The 23,758-nt window shown below is 45.4% G+C and overlaps 1 protein-coding gene across 15 annotated transcripts in view; it reads right to left on the minus strand.

The window, feature by feature from the left end:
* Nucleotides 1–2,948: 2,948 nt before the first annotated feature.
* SEC31B (SEC31 homolog B, COPII coat complex component) overlaps nucleotides 2,949–23,758 on the minus strand; it is a 36,410-nt gene continuing 15,600 nt past the window's right edge. For 11 of the 15 annotated variants that reach the window (XM_019459144.2, XM_019459146.2, XM_019459143.2 and 8 more), the window contains 16 exons: nucleotides 17,727–17,957; nucleotides 15,721–15,795; nucleotides 15,363–15,458; nucleotides 14,904–15,003; nucleotides 14,195–14,373; nucleotides 13,805–13,931; nucleotides 13,270–13,415; nucleotides 12,392–12,565; nucleotides 11,728–11,889; nucleotides 6,810–6,978; nucleotides 6,029–6,343; nucleotides 5,713–5,771; nucleotides 5,268–5,414; nucleotides 4,859–4,978; nucleotides 4,327–4,398; nucleotides 2,949–4,103 (listed from right to left, as the gene is read on the minus strand). In XM_019459144.2, coding sequence (XP_019314689.2) covers nucleotides 3,924–4,103; nucleotides 4,327–4,398; nucleotides 4,859–4,978; nucleotides 5,268–5,414; nucleotides 5,713–5,771; nucleotides 6,029–6,343; nucleotides 6,810–6,978; nucleotides 11,728–11,889; nucleotides 12,392–12,565; nucleotides 13,270–13,415; nucleotides 13,805–13,931; nucleotides 14,195–14,373; nucleotides 14,904–15,003; nucleotides 15,363–15,458; nucleotides 15,721–15,795; nucleotides 17,727–17,957 — 2,352 coding nt within the window. In that variant the 3' untranslated portion in view covers nucleotides 2,949–3,923. The remainder of the gene's footprint in view (nucleotides 4,104–4,326; nucleotides 4,399–4,858; nucleotides 4,979–5,267; nucleotides 5,415–5,712; nucleotides 5,772–6,028; nucleotides 6,344–6,809; nucleotides 6,979–11,727; nucleotides 11,890–12,391; nucleotides 12,566–13,269; nucleotides 13,416–13,804; nucleotides 13,932–14,194; nucleotides 14,374–14,903; nucleotides 15,004–15,362; nucleotides 15,459–15,720; nucleotides 15,796–17,726; nucleotides 17,958–23,758) is intronic. The other 4 variants (XM_053909841.1, XM_053909830.1, XM_053909832.1 and 1 more) reach the window with 4 other exon arrangements.

A 23,758-nucleotide genomic window follows, 5' to 3' on the forward strand; every position in this document is an offset into this window, starting at 1 on the left:
GATCCCAGCTTGCACCTCTAAAAGCAGATCATAAAGCAGGAGAAGCTGGGACCCTTTCTTTTCACAAACCTGGATTTCAAACAGGCAGGATTCAGGGCATTGGATACTTTCCTTCGATAGGTAAACTTCCTGCAGGGAAACTTTCCAATAGGAAGTTCAGCACCTCGAACTTTAATTTATTACAGTCACTGTGATATGTGCCTTCTTTTCTAGGTATTGAACTTATTCCTGGGGACACAGGTAAGGGTGAGTGGAAGATAGAACGTCTAGGCCCTCTCTTCCCTTCCACCTTGCCAGAACACTCTCCTCCCTTAAGCCTCACTTCCCTGATGGCCTAAGTAGTTACATTGGTCTGTATGAGGCTAATCTGCCAACAATTAGTGAATAATCCACATAAATCTTCCACCAATACATTCACTCAGTAGCTAAGAGCTCACTGCTTGTGGTGCTTGAGACAGAAGCAGTCCAGCAGGGACCTGCTTCTGAAAGAGGGCTCTGGAAAGAGAAGAGCCAAATCCCTGACAGACTGCAGCCCAAGGAGCTTCCCAGCCATCTCCCTTCTCCGAGGCTGGCCCTGGGTCTGGGCATGGGGCAGCTGTTTAGGAGAACTGGTCAGATGCCAGACCACCTCATCCTACCTCCCAGAGTAGGAGACAGCACAGAAATGTGGCTCTCAATAGGTAACAGGGGCTGAGGCTTTAGGGACCAACCCGGGACAGTGGAAAGACTCCTCTTATATTCCAGACTGGGGCAGTGGCCAGGTCAGACCCCAAACCCCTAGTCTCTTCCCTACATATCCTCTGGTCGATGAACACTTACTGAGGAGAGAGGTTGCCTGTCCTTCCTCACAGGGACACACTGACCTTCAGGGTCTCCTACTGCTTCATTTCCAGTACAATCAGCAAAAGGCCTTTTGCTCAGTCCCTCAGCTTTGATCTGAGCCTGTTGAATCTCTCAACTTGATCTTTCCTAATCAAGCAGCAACATATACTAACCTGGCTGTCCCACTTGGCAGAATTACTTGACAGTGTGCGGTAAGAAAATCTGGCAAGGCAGCTAGAAGATATAAAAGTACAATATCGTACAGGAAAGCTGCATTCTCCAGGAGGTCTCTCAGCACAAAAGTAGGACTATTGTGCTTCGTATTTGATAATTCCAGGTCAGTACTTGAAACCTGTCATGCTGCCAGAGAGTTCTTTCATAGGGGGTTGTTTTGTATTCCCAAATGGCTATAATTGATACAGCTTCATCTGAGTTCTATAAAGAAAACATTACTGAGCTACCTTAGATCTGCATTGATTTTTTTTCCTTTTTTGCATTATCCATTCATTCATTTGGTCATTCAACAAACGCTGGAGTGCAAGTCCAGTGGCGAACAACACAGTGACCTCCCTGCATTCATGGAGTTTAGGTTCTCTCTTATACTCAACCACCAGGGCTGTGTTCCCCTTTGCAAACATGGACAACTCCAGAACAGCTGCTTGGGAAGACACCTTGGAGGTCAGCTAGTCAAAGCTTTTGTTTTACAGATTAAAACTGATGCTGAAAAAGATGTCTGGCTTGTTCAACCAACTAGTAAGTTGCCATGGGGTGCACACTGGAACCCTGGTCTCTTCCCTTCTCTTGTGTACTCTTTAAGGCCCATCTGTCTCCAGCAGAGGAGAGAAGCAGAGGGGGATCCTGAGAAGTGACAAGGATATGGGTTTGTGCAGGGGGTGGGGGGTGGGGAGAGTGGTGCAAAACACTGTCTCCTTCCTGTCCCTGGCCTCTGAGCCTACACTCAGGCAGGGGTTTCTTTTCTTGAAAAGAATCCCAGCCTCAACTGGCCTTAGCAGCAGGTTAGGGTCGTGCTCAGTGCTGGTGGTGCTGGCGGTGGTGGGAGGGGAGGGCAGGCCAGGGCACCCGCCTATTGTGGGTCTGGATTGGATGCTTCCACTCATTCATTTCCTTTTAATTAACCCGCATTCCTGGAGGAGAAATATTTATGTTGGCTCCCATAGAGGCAATCCGCAGACTGGAAAGAAGGGGGAAGAAAGCCTGCCTTAGCAAAACAATATCTCTAAAGAGCTCAAGAAGAGAAAATAAGAGAACAAAATGCCATTAAAATAGCCTTCTACCCCCACTGGAGTCAATGAAAACTTCATTTCACATGCTAATCCCCCACTCCGCCCCTTCTCTTCTCACAACACCTTTCCTGAAAGTGTTTGGGAAAAGTCTTCGCAGTCAGTACACAGCTCCCTGCAGCTCAGACTTCTCCTTGTGTTAGTTCAGGGCCCCAAGTGGGGCCCTCGCTCCAGCAGCGGCTTTTTTCTCCCCCCCTTTAATTTAAACAAAGACTTCAGAGTTCATCAACCTCCCACTGAAATTCACAGCTGCTGAACAAACTAATCCCCTCTCCCGGCCTTTCTTCCCTTCAATGGGCTCTTGGCTTCAAAGACACTTTGGGAAAGGACTTTGCTGGGGCTCACACTGCTTCATCAATAGAAGTTAGTGCAAGTATTATCTGAAGAGCAAGTGGCTTTACAAACAAATACTGCCTAACAATCCCTTCCTCCCAAACATACACATCTAGCCCACAGACATGATGGGATCTACAACAGGATTAGAGATAGTACCCCTGGCTTCACACCCAGCCCCTTTGTGCAGCTGAGCTCAGCCCTGAAGTGGTGTGGGGAAAACCCCGAGAGCTGCATGTCAGGCACGGATGGAGATACACACACACACACACACACACACACACACACACACACACACGGCCACAAATGCTTCGAGGAGAAAGCCTTGTAGCCTAATTCAGTGCCACCCTCCTTTCTTCAACTCTCTTGACTCCCCATCTGTCCCCAAGGCCCTTTCCTGTCTTTCTGGGATGCGGGAAGCAAGAACAAAGAGGCTAGGAAGAGAGGTAAGGGCAAAACAGGACCCAGAGGAGACAATCATTGGGAGATGACTGAGGAAACCAAATCAAAGCGACTTTATTGCCCATTGAGTACAACAGTGCTTCAAATGCAAAGTCCAACCATGAAGAGTGCAGCCAGAGGAGGCAGCCCTGAGACGTGTGGGGGCTGAGGAGGAGAAGGGCCTCCAGCCCTTGAGGAACAGTGCCAGAAAAGTCTTGTTAATGTGGCTCCTATTCAAGAAGTGGGCTCATAATCACACGATGGAAGGACCTTGGGCCAGGGCTCAGACAGGTCAAGTCAGGACCATTCCCTGCAGGCAGAGGTCCCTCTGCTCCTATTTCATAGCCTAAGACAGCTCCCAGCAAAAGGCAGTACACCCCTTCTCCTTTCCACCTGACCTAGCCCACCCTTATGATGCTGGCAGAAGAGCAGGTCCTTGTAAAAAGCATCTAATAAGTTCCTTCTCTGGGTTCTGCTCAGCACCCATGCCTCACATTCATGATTTGTTCAGAAGATGAACAATAGTCAACTCTACCCCAGCCTCTGGGGCTCAGAGGAAAATGGACCCGGATATAGGAACTCAGAGGCAAGGAGAAGGTAAGGCCAGGCTCTTAACTCACAGAAGGGGAGAAAGAAAAGCCCCACAAGATGGGTACAGCAGAGGTAGACTTGGAGGTAATGATCCTGTTCACCCCCTCAGAAGCCACTTAAACAGAGTATCTCTGGGGTTCTTAAAGAGGCCCTGCCCCAGGTCCTGTCAGAGTACAGAGTCAGGGAAGGTGAAGAACCAGCTATATGCTCTGCCTCAGACGCTGCGAGAGCCTTGGGTGGGTTCTACAAGGCCAGGCATAAAAGGGTGAAAAGCACCCTGCTAACTTTAGAGGCAAGCCCACAGCATCATATACCTGGCAGCAAGGGAAGAGGGTAGGGAAAAACAAACAGAATCTCTTCCGAAATTCCCCCTTTTCCACAGGGAGGAGGTAAGTAACAGCAGAAGTAGCCTCCTGGCAAGAGAGGCTGCCTGGTTTACGTGTGCAGCTTATGAGCAATGGTGAGGACGGCCTTCAGGACAGGCATGAAGCTGGAGACCTCGCTGAAGCTGCTGCAGCCCACCACCTGGGCATGCACTGCAAGGCCCTGCTCAAAGCTTCCTGCGTCCACACATCGGGCAACCTCACGGAGCCCAGCCAGGACGTGAGGCGAGAGCTGTGGAGGGATCGACCCTTAGGTCAGGGAGCCCAACCCAGCCCCTACCCTGGCAGGACGGAAGGGTAAGAGAGGATTAAGTTCTGGAGCCCAGTCCGGGCAAGATGTATGTATTGTGTGGGGGAACCCAGGTCGGTGAGACCTATGGGAGAGGACACTGGGCTCCCTTTGGCCATGGGTGATGGAGGGCAGGGGGCAGAGGTGCACCACGAAGTGTACTTACTGTCCCCTGGCAGAGCTTCTCATATAGACATTCTAGACGTTGGGCTGCCTCATCCAGCTTCCGTTTTGTCTTCTGCAGGGAGGGAAATGGATTCTGACTCCAGCCCCTAAGACTAACACTACCAGGACTATAAAGAATCACAGTATATTAGAGCTGGAATGGCTTAATGCTACTGCTTTCATTTCACAGGAGAGGAAATGAAGGCCCAAAGACGGTAAGTGACTTGCTCAAGCGGACACGGTTGGTGAATGAATGGCAGGTCTCCTACTCCTAGCTTTCACCTACCCTCCAGTGCCCCGGGCTGCCTTTCCAAGAATTAAGCCTCAATGCCTCTGGGCCCTGCTACCAAGAAGCTGGACTCAGACCGGACGAGCCCCACGTCCCCGCATGGATATCAAATAAGTACAAGACACAGATAGCGGGGCCCAGGGTCCATGAGAAAAGAGTCACACAAGGAACTGACGAACAGCTCAGAAATCCTGGGACTAGCTAGTGGTGTGAGGAGAACATCGTGGGGAAGGCTCAGACTTACTAAGTCAGCGGCAGACAGGGAGCAGCGTCGTAGAAGCTTGTCAAAGCTAATCTTCAAGGACCGATGCTCTGGGGGCAGCTCCTTCCTTTCCACCTTCTCAGGTGGCCGCTGCTGAAGCTGCTGAGGAAGGAGCAGGGAGACAGGATAGATGGGCAAGATCTCCTTCTCACAGCTGCCCCACAGACTAGTCCTCAGTGACTCAGTGTCACACTTCTCCCGCTGGAGAACAGAGTCGGGGAGAAGGACACCCCCTCTTCTCTGCGGTAAGGACATTTGGTACCTGCCTGCGCCAGTTCCCCAGCGCAGAATCTGCCTCCCTCTTGAGGAAAGAGGCCCATCTTCCACGTTCCCTGCTTTTCTATACCCAAGAAGAGTTGGAAAGCAGAGGGGAACATGCTGCTCCTGTCACCTGCAGGCTGAGTTCTCCTGGTGCTCCTGGGGGAGCATGGCCCACACCAGGGACAGAAGGCTGGGAGGAAAGGACCCCTCGTGGCTCAGAGGTGAGGCTCATAACTGGAGTGGTAATCGGTGCTGGGGGCATAAATGTCTCTGGCAACTAGAGACAGAGAAAGAAAGGCATATGAGTCTAAGCTGAGAGACTTCCTAGGCCCTGGTTTGAGAGACTGGCTGGAGTTGTGAGTGAGCAAGGGAATAGAATAGTGAGTAGGGAACCAGGAAATAGGGAGACTGGTATCTGTACGCAAGAAGGAAAGAGGAGACAGGTGAGGGGAGAATAATGAGTGGGGAAAGAGACAGGACAGAGTGTGTGACGAAGAAGGGGACTGGGCTGAATTCAACAAGAACGTAGGTCATTGGTGAATGTATGAGGGGTAAGTGGCAAGAGATGCATTGACCTTTTTCCTCTGAAGGTTTGTCCTGGGCACTGGGGCATTTTTCAAGGAATCTTGAGGTCCTGCATAGCACAAAGATAGAGGTATTTAGGGGCATGGTCAGGAACTGTGTTAATTTTTGGCCTAAAGGCCAGCAAAATTATTTCAGTTGGAGACTACCACACATCCCTCTGCAGACCAGCCGTACTCTCAGTTGACATTCTCCAACCCAATGGCCCCTAGTTTACTGGCCTGAGGAAAGACTCCTAAGGTGGTAGTGGCGAGGGGAGGAGAAGGAGGCAATGATCCAGAAAAGGGAAGCCGTGGAAGGAAGACTGACCTGGGGGAACAGTCGAGAGGCCAGTGGTTGGGAGGGCATTAGAGCATGGAGCACCGGGCCCTCCTGGAGGGTGTGTCACAGGGAAGCTGACAGGAGGGGCTGGGGACTGGAAGCTCATAGGGCTGAGACCTGGGAGTCTCACAGGAAGCAGAGGGATCTGTTGAGCAGTCTCAACCAGGGAGGCAGAGCCAGGCTGTATGGTGTCTGGGGGTGCCATGGGTGGAGGTGGACCAGGAGGAGGCCATGTTCCAGGGAACCCTGTGGGGTTAGGAACTTGTGCCTTTTGCTCTCTTAACAGTGGTGGCTCAAATAAAGCTGAAAAGGAACAGAAACAGGTCATTTGTCACCAAACTTCAATTTGGGAGAGATTCAGATCATATCAGGGAAGAATAAGGCAGCAATAAAACGAACAAACAACCCTAATAATGATAATAATAAAACATTAGTATGTGTGTATGGAGAACTGTCATTTACAAAGTACTTTTAACTATTCCTCAATTGATCCCAAAAATAATTCTGTAGGGTTGAAATGACCAACATGACTACTACTATCATTTTTCAGAAGAAACAGAGTGGCTAAGTCGGTTGCCCATAGATACAAAGCCAATAAGCAATAGTACTGGGGATTCAGACTTCAAATTCCAAGCTCCTCTCACTACATATTAGGCATTATGCCCCCCAAATCCATGCTGGCCATGCCAACTGTCTTCCTTTGTGCTCTGCCCAGACAAACTCACTCACTCACTCACTCACTCACTCACTCACTCATTCACTTACTCACCAGGTCTTACCCCAGGGCCCAAGGGCAAAGGCTGGGCTGCCTGGGGCCCAGGTGACCTGTAGTCACTTATATTCTGCATTCTGGAGCTTTGATAAGGGCTAGAATGAGAAGGTGTCAAGGGTGTCACTAGAGGTGTGAAAATCCTTGGCCTTAGAGATGGAGTTGGAACCTGTGAAGAGAAAAAGGGTCATCACTTGGAAAGGAAAAAAAAGGTAAATAATTGAAAATAGAAAAACAATAGAGAATGTGAAACAAAAAGCTGGCTTTTAAAATGAAAATCAACAGAACTGGTAAGTCTACATAAAAAGTGACAAAGATGGGGGGGCGCCTGGTGGCTCAGTCGGTTAAGTGTCCGACTTTGGCTCAGGTCATGATCTCACAGTCCGTGAGTTTTAGCCCCACATCGGGCTCTGTGCTGGCAGCTCAGAGCTTGGAGCCTGCTTCAGATCCCGTGTCTCCCTCTCTCTCTGCCCCTCCCCTGCTCATGTTCTGTCTCTCTCTGTCTAAAAACTAAATAAAAACATTAAAAAAAGGTGACAAAGATGAAGAAATAAGACACTATTTCATCAAGATCAGGGATGACACAGGGAATAATACAACAGTCCCTACAGCTGCTAAAAAGATAATAGAGGAATACAAATAACAAAGTTACAAGTAACTTTATGTTAATAAATTTGACAACTTAGAAGAAATGAACCAATTCCTCAAGAACCATACTCAGCTAAAATTAAATAGATAACTTGAATAGTCCTAAAACAATTAAAGGAATTTAATTTGTCATTGAAAAGCCCTCCCCCAAATAAATCCTTAGGCCTCGATAATTTTACTGGAAAATTTTACCAAACATTCAAAGAATTAACACAAAGTTTATACAGTCTCTTCCAGAAAATAGAAGAAGGAACATTTCCTAACTCATTTTATGAGGTATTACCCTGAAACCAATGCCAGACAAAGACAGCACAAAATAAAACTATAGGCCAATATTTCTCATGAACTTAGGCACAAAAATCCTCAGCAAAATTTGTACAAATTGAATATAACAATGAACTATTTTACTTTATTTTATTTTATTTTATTTTATTTTATTTTATTTTATTTTAAAGAAAGTAACAGCATGCAAGCAGGGGAGAAGGGCAGAGAGAGAGAGAGAGAGAGAGAGAGAGAGAGAGATTGAGAGAATCCCAAGTAGGCTCCACACTCAGCAAAGAGCCCAATGCAAGGCTCAATCCCACAACCCTGGGACTATGACCCAAGCAGAAATTAATAGTTGGATGCTCAACCGAGCCGTCCAGGGACCCCAAACAATGAATATAAAAAACAGTAACATACCACAACCAAATGGAATTTATTCCAGATGATATAAGGCTGGTTCAGTATATTTAAATCCACCATAATCCACCATAACAACAGGTTAATGAAGGGAAATTGTTTAAAATGATAACAGGAAAATATCTGACAAAATTCAACAATCATTCATGACTCAGCACACTAGGAATAGAAGGAAACTTGCACAGACTCATAAAAAGCATCTACAAAAAAACCTACAGCTAACATCATACTTAATGGTGAAAGACTGAATATTTTCCCTTTAAGGTTGGAAAAAAGCAAGGATGTTCACTCTCGCTTTTCTAAGTTTAGTACTACAATAAGGCAAGAGAAAGAAATTAAAGGCATACAGACTAGAAAAAAATCTATATCTGCAGACAACATGACTGTCTACGTAGAAAATCTCAAGGGATACACAAAAAACTCCTCGAACTAAGAAATGAGCTCGGGAAACTCACTTCTGAACATTGAAACGTCACAAGATACAAGATTAACACAAAAATATCAACTATATTTCTCTATACCAACAATGAACAAAGGGCAATCAAAATTAAAAATACAATTACCATTTGATTTCAAATTGCTCAAGAGAAATGAAATACTTAGGTTTGAAATGAACAAAACATGTCAGGATCTGTATGATGAAAATGATAAAATGCTGATGGAGATAGCATTAGAGAGATATACCACGTTCACGGGTGAGAAGATTCAACACAGTAAAGATACCAATTCTCCCTACCTTAATCTAGAATTCCTGTCAACATTTCAGCAAGTTTCTTTGTAGACATAGACAAGCTTATTCTAAAACTTAGGTGGAAAGGGTAAGGTCCTAGAATACCCAAAGTAATTTTGAAAAAGAAAAACAAAGTGGGAGGAATTACTCTTCCTCATGCCAAGACTTATACAGAGATAGTATTCAAGACAGAGGGGCACTGTCAGAGGGAAAGACACACAGATCAATAGAACAGAATTGAGATCTGAGAAGGAAATCCATATAAATATGCCCAGTTAATTATTTTTAAGTCTATTTATTTTGAGAGAGACAGAGACAGTGTAAGCAAGGGAGGGACAGAGAGAGGGAGAGAGAGAAAATCCCAAGTAGGCTTCACACTGCCAGCATGGAGCCCGATGTGGGGCTCAAACTCACGAAACCATGAGATCATGACCTGAGCTGAAACCAAGAGTTGGACGCTTAACCAACTGAGCCCACCCAGGCACTCGCCAGTTAATTTTTGGCAAAGGAGCAAAGTCAATTCAATGGAGTAGAGACAGCCTTCTCAATAAATGATTATGGCTATCCATTGGCAAAAAAAAAAAAAAGAAGTTTGACTATACTTCATGCCACATGCAAAAATTAATTCCAAATGGAACATGGACTTAAATGTAAAACATAAAACTAAAACTTTTAGAAAGAACACAGGAAAACTTTAGAGGACCTTGGACTGGCAAAGAGTTCTCAGACTTGACACAAAGGGCATGATCCATAGAAGGAAAACTATAAACTGGACCTTATAAAATTAAAAATTTTTGCTCTGTGAAGGACCCTGTTTAAAAAATGAAAAGACAAATTCTTACATAGTTACACACACACACACACACACACACACACACACACACACACACACGAGTACATATAAAATCGGTGAAATCTGAATCTATGGATTGTATTAATATAAGTTTCTTAGTTTTGATATTGTGCTATAGTCATGTGTGACTAGCATGACGTGGGGTGGGGATGTGCTACATGAAACTTCCCAGTACATTTCTTTGCAACTTCCTGTGAATCTACAATTATTTCAAAATAGAAAGGAGAGTGGAAGAGGGGGAGAGACAGAGAAAGAGAGAGTAGAGAAGGAAGAGGACAGAGGGGAAAGAAGGGGGAAGGAAGAAAGAAAATTAGGGTGAGAATTGAAGGTGGGACAGGATGAATCATCAGAGCTTCTGCCTAATACCTCTATTTGCAATCTTGCTGGATTTTGTTCCCCAGCCCTTCCAGTAGGCTCCTGGTATAAGTTAACAGCACCCAAACCATCTGGGCACAGTGGCCAGGAACCTGGGAGTTAGTTCCCCAACTTCACGGACTCCTTTAAACCATCACTAATTTCTGCCAATTCTACCTATTAAATATTTTATTTTATTTTTTTTAATTTTTTTTAATGTTTATTTATTTTTGAGACAGAGAGAGACAGAGCATGAATGGGGGAGGGGCAGAGAGAGAGGGAGACACAGAATCAGAAGCAGGCTCCAGGCTCTGAGCCATCAGCCCAGAGCCTGACGCGGGGCTCGAACTCACAAACCGTGAGATCGTGACCTGAGCTGAAGTTGGACGCTCAACCGACTGAGCCACCCAGGCGCCCCCCTATTAAATATTTTAAAGCTAACCTCACTCTCCAGCTTTAGATCATTTCATGTCCTCATCATTTCTTGCTATTGCCTTCTAGATGCCTCCTTTCTAAACTCATGGCTAGTCATTGCCCTGCATAAGACCATTCAATGGCTCCTGACTGCTATCAACTTCAGGGTCAGGTCTAAGATCTTTAGCACAGAATTCCATGCCCTTCCTGATTTATCACCTACCTGTTACTCAAACTTCACCTAACCTTACTCCTCTGCCACAAACAACTATTTTGCAGTTTCATTAAAATATTAGTAATTCCTCAAGTGGGCTTTGCTTACTCTCCCTTCAATGCTTTCATACATGCTGTTCCCACTGCTTGAAATAGCCTTCACCAGGGCACCTGGGTGGCTCAGTAGGTTAAGCGTCTGACTCTTGATTTCATGTCAGGTCACGATCTCACCATTTGTGACACCAACCCCCAGGTCAAACTCTGTCCTGACAGCACAGCGCCTTCTTGGGATTCTCTCTCTCCCTCTGTCTCTGTCTCTCTCCTGCTTGTATGCTCGCTCTCGCTCGCTCTCTCTCTCTCAAAATGAAGAAAAAAAAAACTTAAAAAAAAAGAAATAGTTTTCACCGACCCCTTCCTTTGCCTAAATAACTTAAAAAAATTTTTTTTTAAATCTTTATTTATTTTTGAGAGAGAGACAGAGTGTGAATGGGGGAGGAACAGAGAGACGGAGACACAGAATCCAAAGTGGGCTCCAGGCTCTGAGCTGTCAGCACAGAGCCCAACACAGGGCTTGAACTCACAAACTGTGAGATCATGACCTGAGCTGAAGTCAGACGCTTAACTGGCTGAGCCACCCAGGCGCCCCCCCCTTGCCTAAATAACTTTTAATCTTCAAGACTCAGATCAAACATCATACTCATTCTGAAACATTCCCTAAACTTCCCCTGCTCCCCCCAAAAGTTGCTTTCTTCTGTGGGATCCCATGGCACCTTATCATACCGCAATTATGACATTTATGATTAGGAACTAATTAGGGGCATGAATCATAGTTTGGCCACCTTTCTGTTCTAAGAACCTAATAGTTGTTCAATAAGCAGTTATTAGAAAAATAACTCGATCTATGCTCTAATTGGGAATTTTCATCATTTTTGTTCCCTAATATATTCTAACTGCCTAGAACCATGCCTGGTACTTGGTAGACATTTGATAAATATTTTTGAATGAATGAACAAACCAGGTCTTACCTGGTGAGAAAACTGGAATCCCAATCTGTAAGATGATGTCTCTTTAGAGTGGGGGGTAGCCCCCACAACAACCCGGGGGAAGGGAAAAGGAGGACACTGTTGGCCCATGACACCAGACCCCTGGGCATGAAAAAGCCGATCTCTCAGCTGCTGAATTGGTGGCTATAAAAGTTATGACAATGAAGAACTGTGTTAATTAAAATTAAAACAAGCAAATGTCCTCTCTTACAAGCCTGGCCCCATATAGCATTCAAACTTCAGTTTATTTCTACACTTCAGCCACCTTAGATAACTCAAAGGTTCCCAATCCCTGCCAAGCCTCCTTCCTTTCTGCTCCTTCTGCCTAGAATGCTCTACATCTGCTGGTAAGCTACTTCTCTTTGAAGGTCCAGCTCAACTGTTTTAACCACTGGAAAGCCTTCCTTGATTACTCTGGGCAAAACCAGCCCCTTTCCTGGAGTTCCATAGCACTTAGTATAAGCTTCTGTTGTGACACTGTAAGTTACTGACAACTGATTTCCCCCAAGGAACTGTGAGCTTCCTGAGGGACTAGGTATTATCTATCCTAGAACGTCCATGTTTTGCATAGTGCCCGGAACGTGGAAGTGCTCAGCCAGTGGTAGATGACTGAAATGGCTTGCTCTCTCTACATGGCCCCACTCACCTGAGTACAGTCCCTGGGTAGGTAGCTCATGGCAGTGGCCAGGCTGCCCTGGGCTGCCAGGAGGTTGGCATACTGAGTGACCCTGTAGGTTGTGGCAGGGCCTGAGCTCACCCCATCAGGACCCCGCAGTAGCTCCAAGCTCCTATTCAGGACCATCACCTTCTCCATCAGGTCCTATCGGAACAAAGACAAGACAGTCAGGCCTCTTCAAAGCACATCCTGCTCTCTAAGCCTAGGGACTTCCCATTAGGGGTATGAGGGTACTTGGCCATAGCCAGCTACAGATAGTAGGTGACGATACATCTAGTTAGAGAAAGGCCATTGGCCTCACCTCCCAGGCTGTTAGCACTAACTTCAACTGGGCCTATCTGGGTCTTAGACTCTTGTACATCTCTGCCTCTTTGTTTGTTCTCTTTACTCTTTACTCTGCTAGTACATCATCAATTTCAGGCTCTGGTATACTATTGTTTCATCTGTGACTTTGTCTTCCTATGAATCCGTGACTCCCACCTTCTCTGGTTACCTGCAAGGTGTCTGGTATAATTTAAATCCACAGAACTTTTCAGAGCAGCTAAGAGAAGGCCCAGGCTCACAATTACTCAGATAGAGAATAAACTCGTATTAACCAAACCTGAAGTGGGAAAAAATTAGGAAGGTTAATACCTAAGCAGCTATTTATTGCTCAGTCTCCCCTGACTGAGAAGGGGGGAGGGAGGTGCTGGCTCATCCCTGGGAGAAGGGCCCTTTTCTCCTCCCTAATATCCCTGATTCCAGCCTGCGGTACGCAGAAGACTCGCCTCTGATGTCCCTACACATCCCTACCACTAGGCTCTCCCAAGATCCTGGTATGGAGTGACCAGTGCCCTGTAGAGAAGTACCTGTAGAGCCAGGGGGGATGAAGCCTGGTGGCATTTTGCCCAACACTCCACCAGCTGCTCCACATTCCCTGAGCACACATAACAGAGTCTGGCTTCAGAGGTCAGTGCTCCGCCACCCTCCTGTTCCATGCGCGTACCCAGCATGTCTGCGGAGAGATGGACGTTTCTTTAATGGCACAGCTTCCCTGTGCTTCTCCTCATTCTCCTGTTTGGAAACAGGTGGAGGACCATGAGCTGTGGGACAAGTGACCACAGTGGCTTTGGACAATACTGAGGCCAACCTTGCTCTACAATAAAGGGCAGAACTCTTGCATCACGATGTGATGAGAAAAAGTAAAACAGAACAACTAATGATCCCTACTGCAAGTAGGAAGACGCACTGTAGTCCTTGCCTCCTGGCTGAACCAGACCTTGGCCCTGACAACATGGCCTAGCCTCCCAGAGCTCAGGCTGCTCCTCTGCCTTCTCCCTCAGTGTGTCCATTAACTCCACGTTGGAGTGACACCACTCCATCCTGAAGCCTAGGGCTACCTACCACAGAGCTCAGGGAATTTCTCTGGCCCTGAGTATGTCAGTAGCAAGGCCAGTGCCTCTCTCCAGTTCTGCAGGCTACAGGTACACACCATATCCTTCCAATTCTTCCGTACAACACAGGCTAGAAGCTGTAGTGGGCAGAGAGCGAAGGAGGCCATCAGCCATCCATCTAGCACAGGCAGCAGGAGTCACACACAGGGACATGCTAAGAAAAGCCACTCGCAAGCAGGTTTCCTCTTAGACCACTGACTAGGGGTTGGGGGTGAGGTAGGGGTGGTTGCAGTTGGAAGAGAGGGATCCCGGCAGATCTTCTGAACGCCAAGGTGTGGGCATCCACCTGACAAAGTCCAAGTAACCCCCTCCCCTCCCCTCCTTCACAGTGGGCAGTTACCGAGGAGATTCTGCTTTTCTTCTTGGCCCAGTAGCACTCCTGTGTTTGCTTTAGCAGATCTGCACCCCCAGCCTGGGCCAGGATGATGGCATCAGCAAAGCGCTCTTCCTTTAGACACAGCTCCACAGCAGGGCCCAGTTCTCCAAGCAGGAGAGCCTGGCTCAGGAGTCCATCAGTGTCTGCAGGCAGAGGCATCCCCTCCATGTGAGTCTGCCCTCAGACCCTAGCTTCCTGTCCCCTGCAGGGCCCACAGCGCACCCCTTCCATCTCTGTATCACTCAGCCTCCCTTGCCCCAAACAAAACTCCCAAGTTTCATTCCTCAACAATAAAATGTAGTGGGCTGTCCTAGAGTGCCAGGTCTGGTGGTAGGTACCTCTCTAAGGATAGGGCTCAAGAGGAAGGAGGGCTTCATGTGGCAGCATCAGAGGTATAGTGTGCGCTCACTCGGCAAGGACAGGGTACAGTCTTTTAAGCAAGGAAACAGAAGGATAGAAAGAAATATCTTGCTAAAAGGCCTTCCAGAGGAAAGGTGCAGCCATAAAAGGCCAGAGAGAGCTCTAACCAGTAACAGAACTGCCCAGCTTTTGTGTGGTGGGAAGGAGGCAGGAGATAGGAGGCAGGGGACAAGAAGAAAATATTCTCAAGTCCCAGAACTCTGAGCCCACCTACTCCCACACAGAGGGTTTCTCTCCCTCAGGATCGGGGTACCTTCTGTGATGGGGATCTCCCATGGAGTCATACTCTGAGGGACCAGCTCATCAAAGAAGGTTGAGGAGGCAGAAGCTTCCTCTGTGATGTGTTTTGAGGCCTGTACAAGGAAGGACAGAGGTGGGTACTTAGGAAATGAATCCCAAAACAGACAGAGAGATGCCTTAGTGACTCTCTCTGGAAGCTCTACTATTTGGCCCTTAATGGGTAAAGCTAAAAGAATAATCAGGTAAGGTTTGGGAAGGGCTCTAATCCATGGTTAAAACATAGCTTCTCTCCCAGCGCAAAAGCTTATGCACTCTGTATCTCACTGCGGTTCTAAAAAAATGAGGAGTCTGAAGACTACCACAGAAGCTGAGCATTTCATGAGAGCAAAGCAAAGGGCCAGGAAGAGGCAGATGCTCTCCAGGCAAGTCTCCCGTGCTACCCTAGGTCTGGCTGCCTGGGCTCCTACCACACCTGGCTGCAGAAGACCTGCTGTCTGTTATTGTGATCATCTCCCTCGGACTGAGGGCTCTCACCCAGCCCCAAGTCACTCTTCAGCCACGTGGCCACCTGCAGGGAGAGACCTATGAGCGCCCTCTTCCCGGCACAAGATCAGACATGCATTATGCTTTCTTCCCACCTCCACACCCTGCTGCCTGGACTCTCTAAGATCCTGGGGCTTTTCACCTGGGGAAAAGCCGACCTCCAGGAGGTAATATTTTTGTATATGCATTAACGAAGCCCACAAAGAGGTCACTCAAGACAGTTTCCATTGACAGCATTTTCTTCTTCTCTGCCTCAAGTACATGCTTCTGATGTGTGAGCAGCTTACCTTCTTCTGAAGTTCATCTTTACTGTATCCTAATAGTTTTAGAAATTTCACTCTGGAGTCTTGTTCTAAGGTCACCTAAGGAACCACAGAATACACAAGTCTCCATTAAACCAATGTGAATGACCCTCTCCTGCCTAAGCCAGCGTACCCTCTAATACAGTTCTTCGTCCTACCTACCAGAGGTGCCCTACTAAGGCCGGCACCATCTCTCCTCTTTTTCTCCCCAGATTTGATCCCGCTGGGCTGGTGGCATGGTGTTAACAAAACCCTCTTCCATTTCTGCATGAGAATGAGACCTTCAGTTGACTTACTAGATCTGTTGGCCTGGTTACCTGATAAGAGTAAAACGTCAGCTATGTTTCTAGGCAACATTGCTTGTGACTGATAAATTGGACTGGAACTATGAACTATAAATAATCTCTGTGGACACCATGCTCTAGTCTGCCCTGATTGCAAGGGCTCTTGTAACTGAAGAGATCTCTTGCAGGGACTCTAGAAACCACACTTTTGGTGTGGGTACAAGAGACATTGGCTCTTGTGGGTGTTAGGCTTCTAAGGCAGAGCCACCTACACAACTGCCTAATTTTTTATCTAATCTCCTTACACCTGAGCTGTCTTCTGGGGAGGTGAAGAGGAGAGCTCTGAACTGCTGCATGGCCTGCCACAAGGGCTCCCGCAGAAGACAGCCACAACCTGCTGCCCGGCTGACAAGCTGTGGGTCCTGTCCCACAGCTCTCTGAGACTGATGCCAAGAGAACCTAAAGAGCCTTGTGCATGTCTAAACATCCAGTTGAAGACACAGTTCCTAGTGGAAGCTGCATAGACACAGTAAAAGCCAGATACTGAGGGCCAAGCCTTCCTGAAGCCCTACCCTACCCTGGGTTAGATGGCTGGGCCCTTCATTTCCCCTACACAGAACTGTGAATTCTGACTAATATCTTCCTCACAGTGTCTCAGGGCTCCCTCTTTCTCACACGCTTGTCCTTTAGAAATGTCCAGCCACATTCGGCTTCAGGGCCATCATCACAGACAGCTCTTGGATAGCTTTTCAAGCAGACTCCCCTCTGTCCTTGGGCACCGCTGCCTCCTTTGTTTGGAAGAGTAAAGGTTCAACTACTGATGGTGCCTTCTATTCTCTTTCTCACTCCACCATTCATTCCTGGAGCTGTTGCCTGCATTCTGCTTACAACAAAAGCAGCATTTCTTACTCTTTTCTCCCCACATCTTTTTCTAGCTTCACTCTCTAGATGATCTTTCTCAAATCCTGTTTCCTTCCCAGATACCTGGTATCTACCATCACAAAGTTCTTCTGTGTCTGAAGCACAGACCCCAAGCCCTGCTCAGAACCCCGGGCTGGGGTCTGTCCTGTTTTTTGCAATCTTTGCTACGGCCCCAAAGCTTTGAATAATCCTCTCGCTGCCTGCCCAGTCGGTTACTTCTTTTTCTTGCTTTACCTCTCTCCTCTCATCTGCTCACTTCCTTTCACAGGCAGAGCACTCCTGGTGTCATAGGCAGCTTGAAATTTCATTAGCACTGGAACTCGATCCATGCTCCAGAGTAAATTGGGACTTGATCCCTGAGTCTCACCACAACAACTTGCCTTGGGTTAACGGAAATAAACTCAAAGCCTTCTCATGATGCATTCCCCACTTCCAGCCAATCCTCTTCCCTTCCTTTTCCTTCTCTTCTTCTCTCTTCCCATCACCTTATCTGCCCTTTGGCATGGCATGAAAGCCTTCACCTTGGCCCTGGTAAAGTCTCCAGGACATCAGCAATAGTAGCAAAAAAGGCAAATGTTTTTGTACCCTTTGGCTTCCTTGGCTGCAAAGGATCTCTGAGCCACTGGCAAAAGGTGAAGATTTCGTGTCCAGAGGGTGGGTGTGGCGTTAGGAAAAAGGCTGAGAGGTCACAGCCTTTGTAATCTAGGTCCCAGTGTGATTGTGCATCTCCTGGAATTTCCCACTTTAGGGAAACACTTTGGAGCAGCCAGCCTTTGGGCTTCCTACCTTCAGGAACTGCCAGAGCATCTTTTCACTTTGTAGTGACGTTAGTTCGATCTTGTTCTGACAATAATTCAGGAGATTTCCTGACCCCAGGGACTCCTGCAGCTCAGCTGACCGCCTCAGGACTTCAGATTCTGTGGTGACTTGACTGATGAAGACTAGGCGGAGGCAAGGCTGTGGCACCTGATGGGCAGGGGTGCTGGGGAGGCCAAAGGTAACCAGCTTTCCCCCAAACTGGTGAGGAAAAACAAGAATGGTAAAAATTAACACCAAGTCTACATCACAGAGAAGGCTATCTATTGGTCAACCCTAGGACAGAAAATCAGTAATAATGCAGGGAGCACCATTCTCCCAGTCACCTGCACTAAACACCTTGGCTTTATCACGGTCTTTATACCCACCACAGCCAAGCAACAGCAGTCTTACCTCTTGCTCAATGTCTCCCATACAGGTCCCCTCCATCCCACTCCCAGTGCTAGCACATCTAGATGACTGGAATTGGTTGCTAGCCTCTGGGTTTTTCCTCCTCAACCCAAGCCTTAGACTACTGGCCTGTACCTACTGCTACTTAGGGGCTTGTTACGGTTTCACAAGGCCTCAGACGAGGGCTTAAGTACCTCTGCCCATAGCATACAAAATCCTCCAAGATCAGGGCCAGACACTCTAGCCTCTCTCTCCCTCCTCATTTATGTGATCGCTCCACATCCCCAAAGGGCCCAGTTTATTCCCGCTTCTGAGCCTTCACCCACCAAAACACCCCCAACTGAGAATCCTTCTCACCAAATTAGGTACCCTACAAAGCACCTGTCACAAAGCAGAGCTCAGTGAAGTTCCTTTACTCCAGCGGTTCTCCACCTTGGCTGCATATTAAAACCACTTGAGGAGCTATCCAGAATCATCATCAGGTTGTACTCCCAACAATAAAATCTGAATCCCGGGGGGTGGGACCAGGCATCAGTATATTTTCAAGCTCTTCAGGTTGCAGCCATGGTTGACAACTACTGCTTACTCCCCAACCCTTCACTATTTTCCTAAGACCCCTGCCTTAATGGACTTTCCCGGCCAAAATTCTTCACTTGACTCTCCTACAGCACAAACCTACACTATAGATTAGTGCTACGCAGAACAATTTTAACTTTTGACTTGTTAATACTTGATAGTTTTACAAAGTGCTTGTATATATGCTTATTTGAGGTTCACGTCAATTCACTAACATATAGCTGAGCAGGTATTACTATCCCTGTTGTACAAATGAGAATACTGAAGTCTTGAGTTAAGTGACTTGCCCAAGGTTACCCAGCTAATAAGTGACCGAGCTATGATAAGAATGCAGGCCTCTCCAGAATCATGAAAGCAGCAAGGGAAAAAAAAATCCCTAACCTACAAGGGAAGACAGATCAGGTTTGCAGCAGACCGATCCACAGAAACTTGGCAGGGCAGAAAGGAGTGGCAGGATATATTCAATGTGCTGAATCAGAAAAATATGCAGCCAAGAATTCTTTATCCAGCAAGGGTGTCATTCAAAATAGAAGGAGAGATAAAAAGTTTCCCAGACAAACAAAAATTAAAGGAATTTGTGACCACTAAACCAGCCCTGCAAGAAATTTTAAGGGGGACTCTGTGTGTGTGTGTGTGTGTGTGTGTGTGTGTGTGTATACATAAACAAATACCAAAAACAACAAAGATTAAAAAGGACCAGAGAACACCACCAGAAACTCCTACTCTACAAGCAACATAATGGCAATAAATTAATATCTTTCAGTACTCACTCTAAACGTCAGTGGACTCAATGCTCCAATCAAAAGACATAGGGTAACAGAATGGATAAGAAAACAAGATCCAATCTATATGCTGTTTACAAGAGACCCACTTTAGACCTAAAGACACCTTCAGATTGAAAATAAGGGGATGGAGAACCACCTATCATGCTAATGGTCAACAAAAGAAAGCCGGAGTAGCCATACTTATATCAGACAATTTAGACTTTAAAATAAAGATTGTATCAAGAGATGCAGAAGGGCATTATATCATACTCAAGCGGTCTATCCACCGAGAAGAGCTAACAATTGTAAACATTTATGCGCCAAATGTGGCAGCACCCAAATATATAAATCAATTAATCACAAACATAAAGAAACTCATTGATAGTAATACCATAATAGTAGGAGACTTCAACACCCCACTGACAGCAATGGACAGATCATCTAATCAAAAAATCAACAAGGAAACAATGGCTTTGAATGACACACTGGACCAGATGGACTTAACAGATACATTCAGAACATTTCATCCTAAAGCAGCAGAATATACATTCTTCTCCAGTGCGCATGGAATGTTCTCCAGAACAGACTATATACTGGGACACATATCAGCCCTAAGTAAGTACAAAAAGATCGAGATCATACCGTGTATATTTTCAGACCACAACGCTATGAAACTCGAAATCAACCACAAGAAAAAATTTGGAAAGGTAACAAATACTTGGAGACTGAAGAACGTCCTACTAAAGAATGAATGGGCTAATCAAGAAGTTAAAGAGGAAATTAAAAAGTATATGGAAGCCAATGAAAATGATAACACCCACAACCCCAAACCTCTGGGACGCAGCAAAGGTGGTCATAAGAGGAAAGTATATAGCAATCCAGGCCTTCTTAAAAGGCCTTAAAAAGATCTCAGATATACAACCTAACCTTACGCCTTAAGGAGCTGGAAAAAGAACAGCAAACGAAACCCAAAACCAGCAGAAGACAGGAAATAATAAAGATTAGAGCAGAAATTAATGCTATTGAAACCAAAAAAAAAGTAGAACAGATTAATGAAACCAGAAGCTGGTTCTTTGAAAGCATTAACAAAATTGATAAACCACTAGCCAGTTTGATCAAAAAGAAAAAGGAAAGGAGCCAAATAAATAAAACCAAGAATGAAAGAAAAGAGATCACAACCAACACAGCAGAAATAAAAACGATAATAAGAGAATATTATGAGCAATTATATGCCAATAAAATGGGCAATCTGGAAGAAATGGACAAATTCCTAGAAACATATACACTACCAAAACTGAAACAAGATGAAATAGAAAATTTGAACAGACCCATAACCAGTAAGGAAATCGAATTAGTAATCAAAAATCTCCCAAAAAACAAGTGTCCAGGGCCAGATGGCTTTCCAGGGGAATTCTATCAAATATTTAAGGAAGAGTTAACACCTATTCTCTTGAAGGTGTTCCAAAAAATAGAAATGGAAGGAACACTTCCAAACTCTTCCTACGAAGCCAGAATCACCTTGATTCCAAAACCAGACAGAGACCCCACTAAAAAGAACTATAGACCAATTTCCCTGATGAACATGGATGCAAAAATCCTCAAAAAGATATTAGCCAACCGGATCCAACAATACATTAAAAAAAATTATTCACCACAACCAAGTGGGATTTATACCTGGGATACAGGGCTGGTTCAATATCCACAAAACAATCAACGTGATTCATCACATCAATAAAAGAAAGGACAAGAACCATATGATCCTCTCAATAGATGCAGAGAAAGCATTTGACAAAATACAGCATCCTTTCTTGATAAAAACCCTCAAGAAAGTAGGGATAGAGAAGCATACCTCGAGATCATAGAAGCCATATATGAACGACCCAACACTAATATCATCCTCAATGGGGAAAAACTGAGAGCTTTCCCCCTAAGGTCAGGAACAAGACAGAGATGTCCACTCTTGCCACTGTTATTCAACATAGTATTGGAAGTCTTAGCCTCTGCAATCAGACAACACAAAGAAATAAAAGGCATCCAAATCGGCCAGGAGGGGTCAAACTTTCACTCTTCGCAGATGACATGATACTCTATATGGAACACCCAAAAGATTCCACCAAAAAAACTGCTAGAATTGATTCATGAATTCAGCAAAGTTGCAGGATATAAAATCAATGCATAGAAGTCGGTTGTATTCCTATACACCAAAAATGAAGCGACAGAAAGAGAAATCAAGGGATCGATCCCATTTACAGTTGCACAAAAAAACATAAAATACCTAGGAATGAATCTAACCAAAGAGGTGAAAAATCTATACACTGAAAACTATAGAAAGCTTATGAAAGAAATTGAAGAAGACACAAAGAAATGGAAAAAGATTCCATGCTCCTGGATAGGAAGAACAAATATTGTTAAAATGTCAATACTACCCAAAGCAATCTACATATTCAATGCAATCCTTATCAAAATAACACCAGCATTCTTCACAGAGCTAGAACAAACAACCCTAAAATTTGTATGGAACTTCCAGAAAAGACCCCGAATAGCCAAAGTGATCGTGAAAAAGAAAACGAAAGCAGGAGGCATCACAATCCCAGACTTCAAGCTATACTACAAAGCTGTAATCATCAAGACAGTATGGTACTGGCACAAGAACAGACACTCAGATCAATGGAACAGAATAAAGAACCTAGAAATGGACCCACAAATGTATGGCCAACTAATCTTTGACAAAGCAGGAAAGAATATCCAATGGAATAAAGACAGTCTCTTCAGCAAGTGGTGCTGGGAAAACTGGACAACAACATGAAGAAAAATGAACCTGGACCATTTTCTTATACCATACACAAAAATAAACTCAAAATGGATGAAAGACCTAAATGTAAGACAGGAAGCCATCAAAATCCTCGAGGAGAAAGCAGGCAAAAACCTCTTTGACCTTGGCCACAGCAACTTCTTACTTAACACGTCTCCAGAGGGAAGGGAAACAAAAGCAAAAATGAACTACTGGGACCTCATCAAAATAAAAAGCTTCTGCACAGCAAAGGAAATAATCAGCAAAACTAAAAGGCAACTGACAGAATGGGAGAAGATATTTGCAAGTGACATATCAGTTAAAGGGTTAGTATCCAAAATCTACAAAGAACTTATCAAACTCAACACCCAAAAAACAATCCAGTGAAGAAATGGGCAAAAGACACGAATAGACACTTCTCCAAAGAAGACATCCAGACAGCCATCTGACACATGAAAAAATGCTCCACATCACTCATCATCAGGGAAATACAAATCAAAACCACAGTGAGATACCACCTCACACCTGTCATAATGGCTAACATTAACAATTCAGGCAACGACAGATGTTGGTGAGGATGCGGAGAAAGAGGATCTCTTTTGCATTGTTGGTGGGAATGCAAGCTGGGGCAGCCACTCTGGAAAACAGTATGGAGGTTCCTCAAAAAACTAAAAACAGAACTACCCTACGACCCAGCAATTGCACTATCCAAGGGATTTATCCAAGGGATACAGGTGTGCTGTTTCGAAGGGACACATGCACCCTCATGTTTACAGCAGCACTATCAACAATAGCCAAAGTATGGAAAGAGCCCAAATGTCCATTGATGGATGAATGGATAAAGAAGATGTGGTGCGTATACACACACACACACACACACACACACACACACACACACACACACACAATGGAGTATTACTTGGCAATCAAAAAGAATGAAATCTTGCCATTTGCAACTACGTAGATGGACCTGGAGGGTATTATGCTAACTGAAATTAGTCAGAGAAAGACAAAAATCATATGACTTCACTCATATGAGGACTTTAAGAGACAAAACAGATGAACACAAGGGAACGGAAGCAAAAAATAAAAACAGGGAGGGGGACAAAACAGAAGAGACTCATAAATATGGAGAACAAACTGAGGGTTACTGGAGGGGTTGTGGGCGGGGGGATGGGCTAAATGGGTAAGGGGCATTAAGGAATCTATTCCTGAAATCATTGTTGCACTATATGCTAACTAATTTGGGTGTAAATTTAAAAAAATAAAAAATAAAACAAGTTAAAAAAAAAAAAGAATGCAGGCCTCTCCAGACAGACCCAGAAATACAGAGAACAAGCCAGTGGCCGCCAAAGGGGAGGGTTAGGTGAGAGGCCAGGCAAATGGTTGAAGGGGAGTGGGAGGTACCTGTTTCTAGTTATGCAATGAATAAGTCATGGTACAGCATAGGAAATATAACCAATGGTACTACAATAGCACTG

Source organism: Panthera pardus, unplaced genomic scaffold (genome assembly GCF_024362965.1).
Source record: "Panthera pardus isolate Hobbes unplaced genomic scaffold, ASM2436296v1 HiC_scaffold_22, whole genome shotgun sequence".
NCBI lineage: Eukaryota > Metazoa > Chordata > Mammalia > Carnivora > Felidae > Panthera > Panthera pardus.